The sequence below is a fragment of the Dreissena polymorpha genome, chromosome 5, assembly GCF_020536995.1.
Source record: "Dreissena polymorpha isolate Duluth1 chromosome 5, UMN_Dpol_1.0, whole genome shotgun sequence".
Lineage (NCBI taxonomy): Eukaryota > Metazoa > Mollusca > Bivalvia > Myida > Dreissenidae > Dreissena > Dreissena polymorpha.
Window position 1 is genome coordinate 92428229 of NC_068359.1, and position 18071 is coordinate 92446299.

Sequence of the window (18071 nt, forward strand, 5' to 3'; positions counted from 1 at the left end):
AAGACATTTAAGATCAATTAAAGTTATTATTGTTGCAGACTATCCCATCCTCCAAAACTATCAAGACTGTAGTTACAGTTTTACCACTAATATTTAGCATGCTACTAAGTATTATGTGTCTAGTAAATTCTAAAAATCCACAGGTTGAAAGCTTTACAACATATGCCTACAACATTCCTTTTGCTTTTTATGGAACTTTAATATATATACTTTATATAATAAAGTGAACCTTTTCGTTTGAAAACCAAATTTCTTACTCCCTCCACAGTAAGTGCTCAAATTGGTTACGAACACAAAATTATTCCAAATTTGTGCAGCAATAAGTGGTTGTTATTAAAGACAGGAACATGTGGAGGTGCAACTCAGAAGTTCTGTTTCTTCAGGATATACTATTTGAATTGACATGGTGCCAATAACCCATTGTTTGTAGTGAGAAGTTGTAAGAGGTGTCTGTGTGATGGAGAAAACATTCTGGTAATAGATTTCAGAATTGTGCGTAGAAGGATTGCATGTGTCTACCTGTTAACATGTAGTTGCAAAACTGTAAAAATGTTATTTGGATCACTATTTTTATATATGACTAAACAGTCATTGTAATCAATGTAGTGGTCACAAAAAGAAGTTATTGAATACTTGCAGCTTATTTTATAGAAACGGAACGACCTAAATCATTCAAATTAATAATTGATGACTTTAATTAAGGTTTTGTTTGGATAACACTTAAAATCATACTAAAAAAGCAACATGATATGTCTTTACATAATATATAAATAATTGTCTGTATTTAATGTTTTCCTGGCCTTTTTAGATGTTAGCATGCACATGGAACAGAAGGAAATTTCAACTTAAATGAGGGCAATGATTACACCCATGAGTTCTCCATTTAATGCTCAGTTGATTATCCATAAACTACCAAGGGGAACTGATGGGCCAGCCAGAATTGCTTCAACATGTGTTCACAATCACTGCATAGGTGAAACATTTAAAGTATTTAAAATATGATTAATTGGTTGCAGGAAGCCTGTGGGCTTATCAGGGTTTTAAGCATGCTTCTTTGTGGGGTAATTAGGAATAGCTTCTGATGTTGCCTAGGATTTCTGGGATAACTGTAGATAGATGGTGTATGTACTTTGTGAGGATACTGGCCGATGGATTATGATGGGATATAACTGATGGCTGCTTTATGTGCAGTGTATAATGGACTTCCTCTATCACTTATAATGAAATTGTTATTGCATACGCAAAATGTAAGTTTCATCTTAATTTGATATCAAAGGAGTAATTTCCTTGAGGCTGTAAAATGTGTGAGCAATTATTGGATATGAATTTGCCTTTTGGATGTAAGAATATGGGATACATGCACATTGTGATGTTATCTTTATAAGGCAGACCTGTGGTTATGAAGTTTGAATGACCTTCGAATGTCTTTTACAGCAAAATCTTTGGACAAATATTGAATTATTTTCACCATAATATTTGATATTACTACAAGTTTAGTGTAAAAGTAATAATAGTACATTAGTAACACTTAGTGTCTGAAAATGATGCTTCCTTCTTTTTATTTGTAATGGACATATAAACAACAATCATAAGAGATTGTCTGTTCCCATAATTGTCTCTTAAAGTTGGAAGGATGTGAAACAAGTTGTTAATTATCATAGCAATTAAGAAATCTAAAAATGCTTTAATAATGCTAGGTTTAGTCAGACAGTAGTATTTTGATGTGAATTCATGTGTGAATTCATGTTTCCAAAATGACCAATGTCTTGATAATGTTCTGTGATGGCTATTAACAAAAGGTTTGAACTAGGGTGGGATAATGGGAAAACTGTGAGTCCTACATGACTGCGTTTTCTTCTTGGTATCTTGGCACCTTTTTCTGCTGCTGTTAAGCAAAAAGACTAAAATACATCACATTTATAATATTTGCATGTTTGTGTTAAATTAATAAGATGATGATGATAATGATCTCTATAAAATTGATTTAAAGAATCGCTTTGTTGTTTTCAAGAATTTAATTATGTGTCACTAATAGGTGTAAGTTGATAACAGTCATTTAAAAAGAGCGAATGGCATCACATTTAAAACAGACATATATTGTAACATATCTGTTATACGTGTCATGTGCTTGGTTCCATTATCTGTTTCAAGGCTCTTAACATCGCTATATTATACAGGAAATAAATTGTTGAAACAATTAGCAATCAAATGAAAGAGAAATGAAAGTTTCCATAGTGAATATTGAGGCTGGGTCTAGTTTCAAGAGGGCTGGTCTTATCATAAGTGGTGTTCTTCCATGTGAAGACTGGTATTAAACTGCAGTAAACTGCCCTTAGAAGATATAACAGAACAGAGTTCCAATACTCATTGTGTGCTGTATTAGGAAACTGATTTAGTGGTGTCAGAACAGGAACATGTCTGATGTGTTTAAAAGTAATCATATCACACTGGGAGGAATAGATTGTGTATTTGAGGTGCAATAAGGCTTACCAACATCTTTCTGGTATTTCATGTGTTATTAGTGACTGCACTTAAATATGTTCATAGTTAGCAGAAGATATGGGAATTGAATCTCAAGAGTGTAAGAAATTTACCACATTGTTCAGATATATTGATAAATAAATTATCATAAAATCATTGATTTTAGTACTAGCGTTAGTCATAAGTCGAAAATGATCTAATGATACAAGAACATGTTTCTATGTAATTCCTATTATTTTCTGTTAGAATGGTTTGTTTGATATTTTTTATCGATAAACTGTGTAACGATCGACAAAAAAATCATGAGATTTATTCCTAAGGTTCATAATAATACCATCAAAGGCTTGATGTTGGTTTCCTAGGTAACAAGTAACAAAGTGCGGCCATGTTTGAGGTGCAGAATATTTACCGCAGCCCTCAGATAAAGAGGAGGAACCAGAAATTCCGAGACCTCTTCCGGCGTATGACCTTGGTTGACCTTAGGTACTTTTGTTTGATCCTTGTGGTGTGACCTTGACCTTTTGTTGACCTGAGTTCTCTGTTTTAGTAACCGTTGAAATGATGTAATAGAGGTTGACAAAATACAGTGTAGCATGGTGTAGATATTATCTTGGATTTCGTTTATTGTAGCAAGTTATGGTTGTTTTTGTTTATGTTTTTTTAGCTTACATAAATTACTGTTAATTTGTAAACTTTACTGTAAATTATTGAATTGAAATACTGATAACATTTCATTTTTGTATTGAATTGCCAGAAGTTATATTTATGCTTCCCCTTCGAAGAAGAAGTGGGTATATTGTTTTGCACATGTCGGTCAGTCCGTCCACCAGATGGTTTCCGGATGATAACTCAAGAATGCTTAGGCCTAGGATCTTGAAACTTCATAGGTACATTGATCATGACTGGCAGATGACCCCTATTGAATTTTAGGTCAAAAGTCAAGGTCACAGTGACTCGAAATAGTAAAATGGTTTCCAGATGATAACTCAAGAATGCTTACGCCTAGGATCATGAAACTTCATAGGTACATTGATCATGACTGGCAGATGGCCCCTATTGATTTTCAGGTCACTATGTCAAAGGTCAAGGTCACAGTGACTTGAAATAGTAAAATGGTTTCCGGATGATAACTCAAGAATGCTTATGCCTAGTATCATGAAACTTCATAGGAACATTGATCATAACTGGCAGATGACCCCTATTGATTTTCAGGTCACTAGGTCAAAGGTCAAGGTCACAGTGACTCGAAACAGTAAAATGGTTTCCGGATGATAACTCAAGAATGCTTACGCCTAGGATCATGAAACTTCATAGGTACATTGATCATGACTGGTAGATGACCCCTATTGATTTTCAGGTCACTAGGTCAAAGGTCAAGGTCACAGTGACTCAAAACGGTAAAATTGGTTCCTGATGATAACTCAAGAACAATTAGGCCTAGGATCATGAAACTTCATAGGTACATTGATCATGACCGGCAGATGACCACTATTGATTTTCAGGTCACTAGGTCAAAGGTCAAGGTCACAGTGACAAAAAACGTATTCACACAATGGCTGCCACTACAACTGACAGCCCATATTGGGGGCATGCATGTTTTACAAACAGCCCTTGTTACAACTTGTCTTAAATGAGAAGTGGAAAGTTAGACCATTGGAGTGAAATGGTTTCTAGTTAAATCAATTAAGGATGCCAGTATAACTTACTGTTACCTGCAATTTTTAGCCTTCGTTATAATTATGTGTAGAAACACCAGTTTGTTTCCACGTGGAATGCTGTTTTATAGCCTTGTTTCCTGTTCCAAGAGAAATCTCTCTGTATAATTATGAGCTGAAAGTACTTTGATGCATGTGTTTGTTCACCTTTCCTCTATGCCCTGAACTCAATATGAAATGATAACTATTTTGTATAAAACAGTTACCTGGGATATTAGAGAATATCTTCCAAGACAATCACCTGTTTACACAAAGTATCTGTGGATAATAGTAGAGGGTTGTAACCCATCCATCTCTAGGAGCATACATTAGAATCATATTACATTTGCTTGAAGGAATTATATGAGGTTGGGGTGTATGGAGTCAAGGTGTGGTTGTAACTTGTTGCTTTATGGGATCACAGGGGAAGATGGGAGTGCCTCTTAGTGGCTGAAAGTAAGCACAATGCAATTTGCAACCTGTAAGATTCAAACAATTGGAACTGGTCCAAATGTTTGATTAATCACTTGTGTTTGTAGTCTTTTATTTGGTAAGTTTATGGGATTGAATTACAGAGGTGGAAAACACATCACAAATCTTCTACATGTGTAAACTCTTGTACATAACATAAATTGATTGCTGTTGTTTATGGCTTTTACTAAACTTATTACTTATCCATAAAACAGACCTCCTGGTACAATCTAGTGTGACTGGTTGCAGACCTTGTACACTGTAACTCAAATATAAGGCAGATGACAGGGTCCAAGCCACAAAACCGTGATATAAACAGATCCGGCCATTTTAAGTTCTGATCCCATTTATTGCCATGCTGTGAAGTAATTTGCCAATACATGCGTATACCCTTCCATATCAATAACTTTGTCCATGCCGCTTTTTCTAATGTGCATATATCCAATGATCCAACATAATTACAAAATCAATTTTTTTTAAATTGAGACAAAATATTACAATTGAATGCAATATGATTCAAAGAAATGATTTATTGCGTCATATGCAGTCATCCTTCCTGTGAAAACACACTAAAACTTTTAATGCCCAAGTAAATGAAATAATAAATTCTAATTGATTATAATTGAGAAATTATGCAATCAGCACAAAGGGCGCGGCCATATTTAAATTAAGAAAACGCTTTAGACCAAAATGGGAGGTTGGAGAACAAATGGGAGCCAAAACCCACCCTGTATTGGATTTTGCATTATAATGGAGAGCTTTATTGGATTTACAGTGTATATAATATTATAAAATCAAACAATTTGGAGTTACAATGTCCCCCTGCGAAATGTTGTTCTGCAGTTCACGAATAATTCGCGAACAGTTCATGAACTGTTCTTGAACTGAGTTCATGAATTGTTCACGAATAGTTCGTGAACAGACAATGAGCCACGTCTGTGAAAAGTTCTTGAAATTTTAGTTCATGAACTGTTCATGAACACTAATGGCATGAAGTGTTCATGAAATATTATTGAAACCTAATGGCTTGAAGTGTTCATGAACTATTCTTGAACCCGTGTGGCATGAAGTGTTCATGAACTATTCTTGAACCATTATGGCATGAAGTGTTCATGAACTATTCATGAACATCAATGGCATGAAGTGTTCTTGAACAGTTCATGAACAACACAATTCTTGAAAAATTCTTCAGGGTTTTGCTGTTCACGAACAGTTCATGAACATTTTCCTTCTATTTTTCAATGGCTCATTTTCTGTTCACGAACTGTAAGTGAATAGTTCATGTACCATAGTTCTTCAAGAGTTCATGAACTGAGGTGGCATGAAATGTTCATGAACTATTCATGAACAAGAATTTGTCAATTTATGCAAAGGTTATCATAAGTGTTACTAAAGCTCAACAAACAGGTCAGGGTAAGAAGAAACAAGTCTTGTATTAGCACTTAACATATTGATAGCAACATATAACAATAATTTAAATATAACACTAATAACTGAGATACAAGTGGTTTGATAATACTCTTTAAATTTCATATTACAACTTTGCACTATATGTTCATGAATAATTCATGTATTGAAAAGATTATGAATAGTCTCATTTTCAGTTCAAGAATCATTTACTAATCAATGGTTTCCCTGAAATGGTTACACTTACAGTGCCAAAGAACTTGAAATGGAACCAATGGCTGATCAGTTCAGCCAGTAATTTATTAAAGACTTACATTTTCAAATATAACATAAACCATGTGCCTTCCGTTTCAACTTCCTGTGCACACAATATTCTTTCTTTGTAAAAACAGCAATGCAATGTACATTGAGTTCTTGATATCATCTTAAACTGTTCTTGAAATAAGATGTCCTTAAAACGTTCTTAAACTTGTCTTTTAAGTCTTCCAAAAACAATGACAGATCCTTTTAAGAACATATTGGATTCTTAAAAAGTCCATCATACGTTCAAAAACATTGTGTAGACCTGTTTAAGAACATCAGAAGGAAACATGTTGTTCAAAAAAGTTCTTAAAGTGTTCAAGAATAGTTTAAGAATAATTCAAGAACAGGAAAGGTCCTTAAAAAGTTATTGAAGTGTTCCTGAAGGCAGTTCTTGAACAGTTCTTTTACAAATGTTCTTAAAATTCTCTAGAACAGGTCAAGAACTCTTACTTACAGTGGTGAAAGTACTATGCATATTCATACTAACTTCACAGGTTTCACAAATCTAGATTTGTATGCTAGACATTTCAATATTACTTTCAAAAATATGTATGAAACATCTAGCACAAAGGAATTCATGAATTATTCATGATGGATCCTTAAAGTCTGTCTCAGAAAAGTCATTAGAAATACTTGTGCATGAAATGTTCATCACTAAGTATTTATGGTTAGATGAAGAACTGTTCATGAACTTTGAAATGTTCAACAATAATTCATAAACAGTTCATGAACATGTCTTAAGAACAGTTCATGTCCAAAAGTTCATGAACCAATCTAAGGAACTTTTTCAGAACCGTTCATGAACAGTTCTTGATTGGCTTGAAGTGTTCATGAAATCATGAACAACATTTCGCCGGGGTCAACAATGATTTTATGGTATATAACCCATTTGTTTCATATTTATTACTTAAGGACGATCCAAATTATGATTTTAAGTGTCTACTGACAGACTGATAAAAAAATTTACACTAGGATAAACTAGAGATAATTAACATTGTTGCTTAATGTTCTACTACAATTATGAACAATAACAGCTATTTCTCCCTAAACATTAAGTGACAGTGAACATGGCATGATCTCAACTGTTGCAGATAAGACAGTATTCATGTGTTGAGTTAGGGTTCTCATTCCAAATAGAAAGAGCTGTAGCAACATCATGATTCCCAAAGACTTTTGTTATTTGTTGTAAATGATGCCTTGAGGGTTCAGCATTCAACCCCCCCCCTCCCCCTGAATTCATTTTATTTTACATGTACCTAACTCACGTTATAAAATTTGAAATGGGTATTTGTTCAATGCAGATTTTTACCCAAACACCTTAAATCTTAAGATTTTTTTGCAAAATTTAATGGGAATTATGCCTTTATGCGCATGGTTGGAGTTATGTTGTTTTTTCTTTGGTTGATATTCAAAGAGGCTCCTTAAACCTTAAATGGGTTTAAGCCCTTGTGCTACACACTCTGGCTTCAACACAAGGACATTTTCCATGGCTGGATTTTCCTTATAACGAAAGTTCTAGCAACATAAAGGTAAATCAATACTAAACGGTAAATAGTAAACGTTGACAACTTACTGGACAAAAAGTTAGACTCAAAGAGTCGTGGACATGCCATCTGTCCGTAGATATTGTGATAAGGTTGTCCTCTTTGTACAGTGAGTAAAAACAGCCAAAATAAGCTGGGAATTGTATGAGTTTTATTGAAATAAGTCTCACCCTGGGAAATCAGGGCTTAATGCATGTGTTTAAAGTGTCATCTTAGATTAGCCTGTGCAGTCCACGCAGGGTAATCAAGGGCGATGATTTCTGCATAAACTGGTTATTTGCTAAAAAAAAGACATCTTTTAAATAAAAAATACCATAACAAAAGTGGAAATCAAGTTTAGGCAAACAGTGTCATCCCTGATAAGCCTGTGTGAACTGCACAGGTTTATCTGGGGCAACACAATGCACATGCATGAAGTCTGCTTTCCCCAGAGCATTTTTCATATGCTTGACTGTTTTGCTTTCTGTTTGCAGGACCGTGCAACTAGATGAGGATGACCTGCCATACAGAAAGGGCAGCAACGCTACCATACGGTCTGAGGGTACAGGCACAGAGTACTATACAAAGGTAGATTTTACATACAGTATAAGCTTTGATCTGAGAAAACTGGGCTTAATGCATGTGTGTAAAGTGTTGTGCCAAATGAGCCTGTGCAATCCCAATCGGGAACGACACTTTGCGCCCTTACTGTATTTTTACTTAGACGATACTTGATTTAACTGAAAAATACCATGAAAGCAGAAAGTGTCATCCCTGATTAGCCTAAGCAAACTGCACAGACTAGTCTTGGACGATACTTTATACATATGCATTAAGCCCTGTTTTCCCTGAGGAAGGGTAACATTAATGGCAATGAATAGTCCTTGGCACATTATACCAGATGTAACGTATGTTTTTATATATTTAAAATCATGTTTCTGAAGATACCAGTTCCTGCATAATTTAAATCCACTGTAATTCATGCACATCGGCTTTATAAAAAAAAAGGAGTTATCTTGTTCATTTCTGGTATAACTGATGTCAAACATCTATGTGATGAACAACAAATGAGGCTCTAAGTGAAAATTAAAATGTTAAATTTAAAAGAATAAATTATAAATTAAATGAAGAAGATAATTTTGTCATAATTTATGCTGTGCATATGTTTGATTTTTGGTTTGAATAGTTTTTAAGTTTTTAAGAAATTCATACCCAAAAGGCAGTTATAAGAAGCAGTAGGCATGTTTTTTGTTCATTATTCCCTCACAAACGAAGTTTAGGGGGGTATATAGGAGTGAACTTGTCTGTCTGTCGGTCGTTCGGTCTGTCTGTCGGTCCGTATTAAGTGTCCGCTCTCTAATTCAAGTAGTTTTCATCCGATCTTCACCAAACTTGGTCAGAAGTTGTATCTACATGATGTCTAGGCCAAGTTCGAACATGGGCCTTGCCAGGTTAAAAACTAGGTCACGGGGTCACTAAGTGCGTTTACAACATTCAGCATGTTGTCCGCTCTCTAATTCAAGTAGTTTTCATCCGATCTTCACCAAACTTGGTCAGAAGTTGTATCTAGATGATCTTAAGGCCAAGTTCAAACATGGGCCTTGCCGGGTCAAAAACTAGGTCACGGGGTCACTTAGTGCGTTTTTTAACATTCAGCATGGTGTCCTCTCTCTTATTCAAGTAGTTTTCATGCGATCTTCACCAAACTTGGTCAGAAGTGTTATCTAGATGATCTGAAGGCCAAGTTCGAACATGGGCCATGCCAGATCAAAAACTAGGTCACAGGGTCACTTAGTACGTTTTTCACATTGAGCATTGTGTCCGCTCTCTATTTCAAGTAGTTTAAATCCGATATTCACCACACTTGGTCAGAAGTTGTAACTAGATGATGTGTAGGTCAAGTTCGAACATGGGCCATGCTGGGTCAAAAACTAGGTCACGGGGTCACTTAGTGTGTTTTCAACCTCACCATGTTGTCCGCTCTCTAATTCAAGTAGTTTTTATCCAATCTTCACCAAAATTGGTCAGAAGTTGTATCTTGATAATGTCTAGGGCAAGTTTGAATGTGGGTCATGCCGGGTCCAAAAAATGGTCAGGGGGTCACTTAGTGCTTTTTAAACATCACAATGTTGTCCGCTTTCTAATTCAAGTAGTTTTCATCCAATCTTCACCAAACTTGGTCAGAAGTTGTATCTAGATGATGTCTAGGTCTAGTTTGAATATGGGTCATTCCGGGTCAAAAACTAGGTCACGGGGTATCTTAGTGCGTTTTAAACCTAACCATGTTGTCCGCTCTCTAATTCAAGTAGTTGGTCACAAGTTTTATCTAAATGATCTCTAGGACAAGTTAGAACATGGGCCATTCTGGGCCTAAAACTAGGTCACGGGGTCACTTAGTGCGTTTTTTAACATTCAGCATGGTGTCCGCTCTCTTATTCAAGTAGTTTACATCCGATCTTCACCAAACTTGGTCAGAAGTTTTATGGAGATGATCTTAAGGCCAAGTTAGAACATGGGCCTTTCTGGGTCAAAAACTAGGTCAAGGGGTCACTAAGTGCGTTTTAAAAATTGAGCATGGTGTCCCAGGGATCAAGCTAGACTCCAATTTTTGGGAGAAGTCACTTCTCCCTCAGCTCTGGAGAGGGAGAAGTGAGGCAGTTTTAGGGAGAAGTGGATCTTTTGCGATCACCAATGGACCATTGTGAACCATGACCCAGGGGTTTCACTGGCCCCAAAAAAGTTGTTGCCACTTTTTCTCAGTGTGAAAACTGTCTGTTATTCCAACCGTATTAATATGAACAATAATTTAGGACGATTATTAAAAGAAACCTTGCTACATTACATTAATGTCATTGACTGTATTATCACATGAAAAAATATGGTAATACATAAAAAAACTATAAGTACCTTCATAAGTCATACCTTCATAAGTCTTAATAAGCTTTATTTGTATATAACTTTTTTCATCTTGATAAACAACACAGATAACCAAAATAATATAATAATGTTAACATCAATGTAACAGTATGCTGCATAAATGTTTCAAAATTAACTATTTAATTTAAAACATAGAATCACATCAATTTACATCATTTGGAAGGGAAAGAGAAAACATCAGATAATAAAGCATCTCACTTCATACTGTTAAACAGTTATATTTGGTCATTTGGACATGATATACATCAGCTTTGACAGCTTCTGTTGATAAAACGTTTTCTGTAAGTGGTGGATGATTTCTAGGCTCAAATAAATGAATGTTTTTCACGCATATTTCTTGACAGAAAGGCCCAGATAATTGCCACCATCCATTCTAGTTGCCTGAAATATCATAAAACATAATTTTACAAACTTTCAACAACAAACCAACACATAAATGTCCCTATCTTTAAATGTCCGAATTTTTAACATATCCGAAATATAGTACAACGAGTGAATGGTATACTTTATATTTCCGAAATTGTTGGTTTCTAAATCAAACTTTACCTTTCCCAAAATATTATAATAATGAAACTATTAAACAGAAATGGTCACAAATTCCTGTTGAAACAAGATTTCATGTGTTTTTGTGGAGAAATTGTTTTTGTTAAATGCTTTAAAAATTGCCAGGCCCGTGGTATTGACAGTCACTATTGATTAAATGGTTAAGAAATAGCGGCCCTAATAATCGTTATAATTTTTTATCGTGGTGAAAGTTTGTCACAGTGTTACTTTATTATTGCTCACTATCATAAAGGCGCCGTTCATCCGATAATAACCCCCATAAAACTTGACAATAGCAGTAAAAACACCGTTTGTAACACTTACAGGCTTCAGTGATTTCACTCTGCTTGGTCAAAATTCCTGCCAAATACCCTAATGACGAGCGCTGTGAATGGTTGCTTATCAATTTTCAATAGGTAATTTACTACGCCTGGGGGCGGAGTTTCGTCGATTCGGTCAGTTGATTGACTTTGGCGTGTAATTGGTAATAAACAAAAGCCACTTAGATAGGGCTGCGGATATGATAATGGCCAGATTTTAGGGCGAAGTGATATCGCCGATGCTTTTGATCCGGGCGATTAAAGGGAAGCCACGGCGATATAATCGCCCAAATCGCCCAGTTGCTTGATCCCTGGTGTCCGCTGTTTTTTGTGAAGATGACATGCAAAATATAATGTGTCAATGCGGCATGTGGGGTTATTCGTTACATCTGTGGCTAAGCTCTAGTTGTTGATGACTGTACTGAAAGAGATAATGTGATTTATAGTCCAAAGTATTAAGGATCTGTCAGATGATAATTGTGTTTATGTAGTTATTTTCCTTCTTGTTGTAACATTGAGCCGGATATAAGAAGTTAATATTATTAGATTTCATCCTCATGCTATAATAATATTTTGTGGTCGATATTGTTAATACTTATGTGCAACTATCTTACACATGGGCAACTATCTAACACATGGGCAACTATCTTACACATGGGTAACTATCTTACACATGGAAATATTTTACACATGGGCAACTAACTCATATGGGCAACTATCTTACACATGGGCAACTATCTAACACATGGGCAACTATCTTACACATGGGCAACTATCTTACACATGGAAATATCTTACACATGGGCAACTAACTCATATGGGCAACTATCTTACACAGCCATTATTGTTGAAAAGTGCGTTCAGGGGTAGCGTTTTCATTTTGATTGTAATTAATGAGGCACTTTTGGACAATAAATGTAAATTGGACATTAATTCATGATATATTTTTAATTTTGCACAACGTAAAAACTTTGTTTTCTTTTGGTCTTTTGGTGTTCAATATTTTCCCCCATCTTCATAGCTCCAACCTACCAATGATCTTAATTGAGATAAGAGAAAATGACATCAAAACCAGTGAGAAAAGAATTCTTCAACTTACACTTTGATTGATTCATTTACCAAAATTTAATAATACATTGGTTATATTGAAAAGATTATTTGAAATATTTTGTAAGTATTGGGACGGGTCAATTTTCTTTGCACCAGCTGCGTAAAGCTGCATCCACAACAGAACACTGTGAAGATAAAATGTAGCTGGTTTTTTTGCCATCTTCAACATCATTATTGTCATGACATTCCGTCAATGAACCAACTGAACTGTTTCAGCATGGTCTGCTATCCTCGTATGACAGTCAGGAGACGATCAAGCCATCCTCACGTCCCGTCAGCACGGCCAGCAACAGTAGCATGAGAGTGAGACGCCTCTCCAGGTGAGAACACTGTGGTGTCCTTTCCCCCTATAAGAAGCCAAGGGAAAATGGCTTTTGAAACCAGCATTAACCCATTTATGCCTAGTGGACTCTCCCATCCTTCTAAATTGGATCAATTTATTTCCAAAATTAGGGATGTCTAGTATATTTATTTCTATTTTTAGAATATTTCTTACAGAAATTCCTTTAAGCAAACAGCACAGACCCTGATGAGACACCGCATCATGCAGCGTCTCATCTGGGTCTACGCTGTTTGCCAAGGCCTTTTTTCTAGACGCTAGGCATAAATGGGTTAAACCTGAACAGCCTGCGAGTAGCCCGCAGTCTGTTCAGGTTTTATGCTGTTTGCTGCTCATCAGTGTCTAAGGGTTGTAAAAGAAGCCTTTAAAACTTGAATCTAGTAAGAAAGGTCAAAAGTTATATTTAACTTTCCAAGGGACTACAAATGCGTAAAAAATACCTATCTAAATGTTAAAGGGATTTATTGTATAGTGTAGCCTACCATCTTGATTGAGTGTCGTTCTCACTTTATATTGGCCATGTTTCATATCAATATTTTCAAAGTCTGTACATGAAAGTGACAATAAAAGTTTAAGACAGACAGTTTGTCAGACAAATGATGAATGAACCACTTTGAGATGAATGTTTTATTTGACATTTTCAATGGAATTTATTAATATCATTGTTGCAACATAACCCAAATAAATGTTATAAGCTTGCCTGATTTTCATAAACACTAGACCTCAATTATTTTGTCAAATTGTGTCAATAATTGTTTTATTAGTGAGCCAAGTGCAAACCAGGAATCTTAGAATTGTGTCACTTGGCAGGAACAGAAACATGACTTTGTTGATTTTTTTTTCATGTCCCCCACCACTATAGTGGGGGACATATTGTTTTTGCCCTGTCTGTTGGTTGGTTGGTTTGTGTGTTTGTTTGTTTGCCCCAACTTTAACATTTGCCATAACTTTTGCAATATTGAAGATAGCAACTTCATATTTGGCATGCATGTGTATCTTATGGAGCTGCACATTATACCCCCCTCTCACCCCCCTACCCCCCCCCCCCCCCCCCCCTAAATTGTTTTTCCTTTTTTTATTTTTGAAAGATCATCTCATAAATGACCACACCCCACATTATACCCCCTCTCAACCCCCCCCCCCCCAAATTTTATTTTTTATTTTTTTCCTTTTTTATGTCCCCCACTATAGTAGTGGGGGACATATTGTTTTTGCCCTGTCTGTTGGTTGGTTGGTCTGTTGGTTGGTTTGCGCCAACTTTAACATTTTGCAATAACTTTTGCTATATTGAAGATAGCAACTTCATATTTGGCATGCATGTGTATCTCATGAAGCTGCACATTTTGAGTGGTGAAAGGTCAAGGTCAAGGTCATCCTTCAAGGTCAGAGGTCAAATATATGTGGCCAAAATCGCTCATTTTATGAATACTTTTGCAATATTGAAGATAGCAACTTGATATTTGGCATGTATGTGTATCTCATGGAGCTGCACATTTTGAGTGGTGAAAGGTCAAGGTCATCATTCAAGGTCGGAGGTCAAATATATGTGGCCCAAATCGCTTATTTTATAAATACTTTTGCAATATTGAAGATAGCAACTTGATATTTGGCATGCATTTGTATCTCATGGAGCTGCACATTTTGAGTGGTGAAAGGTCAAGGTCAAGGTCATCCTTCAAGGTCAGAGGTCAAATATATGTGGCCCAAATCGCTTATTTTATGAATACTTTTGCAATATTGAAGATAGCAACTTGATATTTGGCATGCATGTGTATCTCATGGAGCTGCACATTTTGAGTGGTGAAAGGTCAAGGTCATCCTTCAAGGTCAGAGGTCAAATATATGTGGCCCAAATCGCTTATTTTATGAATACTTTTGCAATATTGAAGATAGCAACTTGATATTTGGCATGCATGTGTATCTCATGGAGCTGCACATTTTGAGTGGTGAAAGGTCAAGGTCAAGGTCATCCTTCAAGGTCAAATATATGGGTCAAAATTGCTCATGTAATGTCACTTCTGCAATATTGAAGCTAGCAATTTTATATTTGAAATGCGTGTGTATCTCAAGGAGCTGCACATTTTGAGTGGTGAAGGGTCAAGGTCATCCTTCAAGGTCAAACGTCATATAGGGGGACATTGTGTTTCACAAACACATCTTGTTATTTATGAAAGATCGTCTATTAAATTATTGGATATTAACTATTTCCCCATGATGGCTTACGTTATACTGTCAAGCACTCGAATAGTCGAGCGCGCTGTCCTCTGACAGCTCTTGTTGGGTCACTAGGTCAAAGGTCAAGGTCACTGTGACCTCTAAAAAAAAAATCTGACAAGGTTTCAGAGCTGAGCGTGGCACCTGTTATGCGGTGCTCTTGTTTTTGAAACAGTCCCAATATTTGCAACTTTGTCACCATTGGCAACAATTGCGCTCGACAAGTGGGAACCCTGCGAAAGATTGGTGCACTAATAGTCAAAGCTTGTTTTGTGTATCAACACCTATTTGATATGATATTTAATGGTTTACTTGTGATTTTCATGCAAATGTATGAAGTCATCTATGTAATTGCAGCCTATTTGTGATATTAGTAACTATTATGTTGCTAAACCGTGTATGGTGGTGTAAAACAATTACTGGATCATTTACCAGGTGACAGCTTGTAAAGCATGCATCACTCGTAACAAGGATTGATCAATATTAAGTGTGCAGTACAATAAAACTGGTATTACTGTGACAACTGCCTTTAGATGGGAGTCTGAAAATATTATATAGGAATTACTTGTAGCTGAAGCCAATGTGAGATTCATTGAAGTTTGAAGGGTGAAATTATTGAATAAGATACACCTGAAGAAATGCTAAACAGGTAAAATCATTTCTCGAACAAGCATTCATTATATTTTAATATGTCATATATTCTATTTCATATATGAAAGATGTATAAAAAGTAAGCTAGATGCTTTCTGTTTCAGTTTGACAGATGATAATACGAGGTTTCCAAAGCTACAAGACTGTGCACACTTCCATTATGATCTTGTTGACATTAATTCATTGAAGGTAAATATAAAAAATGTAAACAAATCTGTAATGTTATTGTTGCTTCATAGGAACCAAGTATATTACTTCTCCAAAATAGTATATCCCCACAAACAAAGTTTTTTTGCATATCAGAAAATGCAAATGTGTTCTTTGTAAGTTTGTCTCTCAGTGTTCTACTGATCAAATGTCATATATTTTTATTTTAAACAAAAAGAGAACATTGTTAAGATTCTTATTCAACAATTAACTCTTTCAGTGCTGGAACCGAATTTTGAAGGCCTTTGCAAACAGTTTGGATCCAGATGAGACGCCACAAAACGTGGCGTCTTATCAGGATCCAAACTGTTTGCTATTCTTATAGTATTATTTGAAAAAGATGGAAGAAAATGCTAATTTTAGAAATTCAGCAGACAACATTTTAGCAGACGACAAATTTCCCAGCATGCAAAGGGTTCAAATATATTTCATGAAAGAAAATGTACATTGCTTTCCCACATCCATGTTTGCCCAGGTGAGCCTTTGTGAGGAGGATAAGGAGCACTACCATCACAGCTCAGAGCCAACAAAGTACTTCTACATAAAAATATCCTCCAATAACAAGACGTGGCTGGCCAGACGAACTCTCCGCAACTTTCGCATGCTCGATCAGAAACTGCACAGATGTATATTCGACAGAAAGTTCAGCCACTTGCCTGAGGTGTCCCTTATTGAGAAGGAAAATATTTCTGAAGAGGTGATTAGGTTTTGATTGTACAATAATTGTGCTGTTTAGTCCTGTGCTTATACAAAAAGATAGGCACGCCCCTGGACCTCATTGAGATCATATCTTATTTTCCTTCCTTTTCAGCGACAGGTCATGTACATATATTTCCTTGAAGAAATGCACTATGTGGGAATTTCTCAAGAGCAGGCAATATTTTCTTATTTTGTTTGTTCATCATAACATGCTTCAATTGTGGAGACGTATAAGCTTAACTCTTTACCACTTACATGTAGATACGTATTTTGACGTATGTGTAGTTCCTTAGAAAGATAAATTTCTTACTAAATTCAAGTTTTAAAGACTTCATGTCCAGCCCTTAGATATTGATGAGCAGCAAACAGCATAAAACCTGAACAGACCGCGAGTTACTCGCAGGCTGTTCTAGTTTTATGCTGTTTGCACATAGCCATTTTCACTTTGCTTTTGAGTGGGAAATGGTTAAGTATAGTTTTATTGTGTCCTTTTAAGCTACAGTAAAAAAAAGTTTACGTCATTCAAAGTATGCAAACCATCACCCTCACAATACTGTTTCCCAAAAGTTATTTAATACCTATATCATGGGTGGTGGCAAAATCAATCTATCCATATTGTCCCAGAAAAGTGATAAAAATTATATAATTGGCCTTGAATTCGCTAAGCAGACATATAAAAAAATCTAATTACAGGAGCTGTACTTAGTGCTACAAGAGTATCTGTCAAGGTTCACGAATCTGGCAGGGAGCATGCTCAACTGTGGATCAGTTCTCAACTGGCTCGAGGTAGGCTTACAACTGAAATGTCTTCTCCAGAGGAGTTCACAAATTTCTTCAAGATATCAAAAAATCTGTGTTTTTATGTCCCCGGTAGGGTGGCATATAGCAGTTGAACTGTCCATCAGTCAGTATGTCAGTATGTGTGTATGTCAGTCTGTCCGTCCGTCCGAAAAAAAAAACTTTAATGTTGGCCATAACTTTTTCACTATTGAAGATAGCAACTTGATATTTGGCATGCGTGTGTATCTCATGGAGCTGAACATTTTGAGTGGTGAAAGGTGAAGGTGAAGGTCATCCTTCAAGGTCAAATGTCAAATATATGGCGTCTGTAAGTCCAAAAACTTTAACATTGGCCATAACTTTTTCAATATTGAAGATAGCAACTTGATAT

General features: G+C 35.9%; 1 protein-coding gene across 6 annotated transcripts in view; it reads left to right on the forward strand.

Annotated features, from left to right (window-relative positions):
* Positions 1-18071, forward strand: part of LOC127882166 (uncharacterized) — a 96394-nt gene that overhangs the window by 40871 nt on the left and 37452 nt on the right. For 5 of the 6 annotated variants that reach the window (XM_052430642.1, XM_052430647.1, XM_052430641.1 and 2 more), the window contains 5 exons: positions 8374-8467; positions 13006-13109; positions 16099-16183; positions 16677-16898; positions 17594-17686. In XM_052430642.1, coding sequence (XP_052286602.1) covers positions 8374-8467; positions 13006-13109; positions 16099-16183; positions 16677-16898; positions 17594-17686 — 598 coding nt within the window. Of the gene's footprint in view, positions 1-2340; positions 2582-2843; positions 2965-8373; positions 8468-13005; positions 13110-16098; positions 16184-16676; positions 16899-17593; positions 17687-18071 lie in introns of those variants that run through there. The other variant, XM_052430640.1, reaches the window with a different exon arrangement.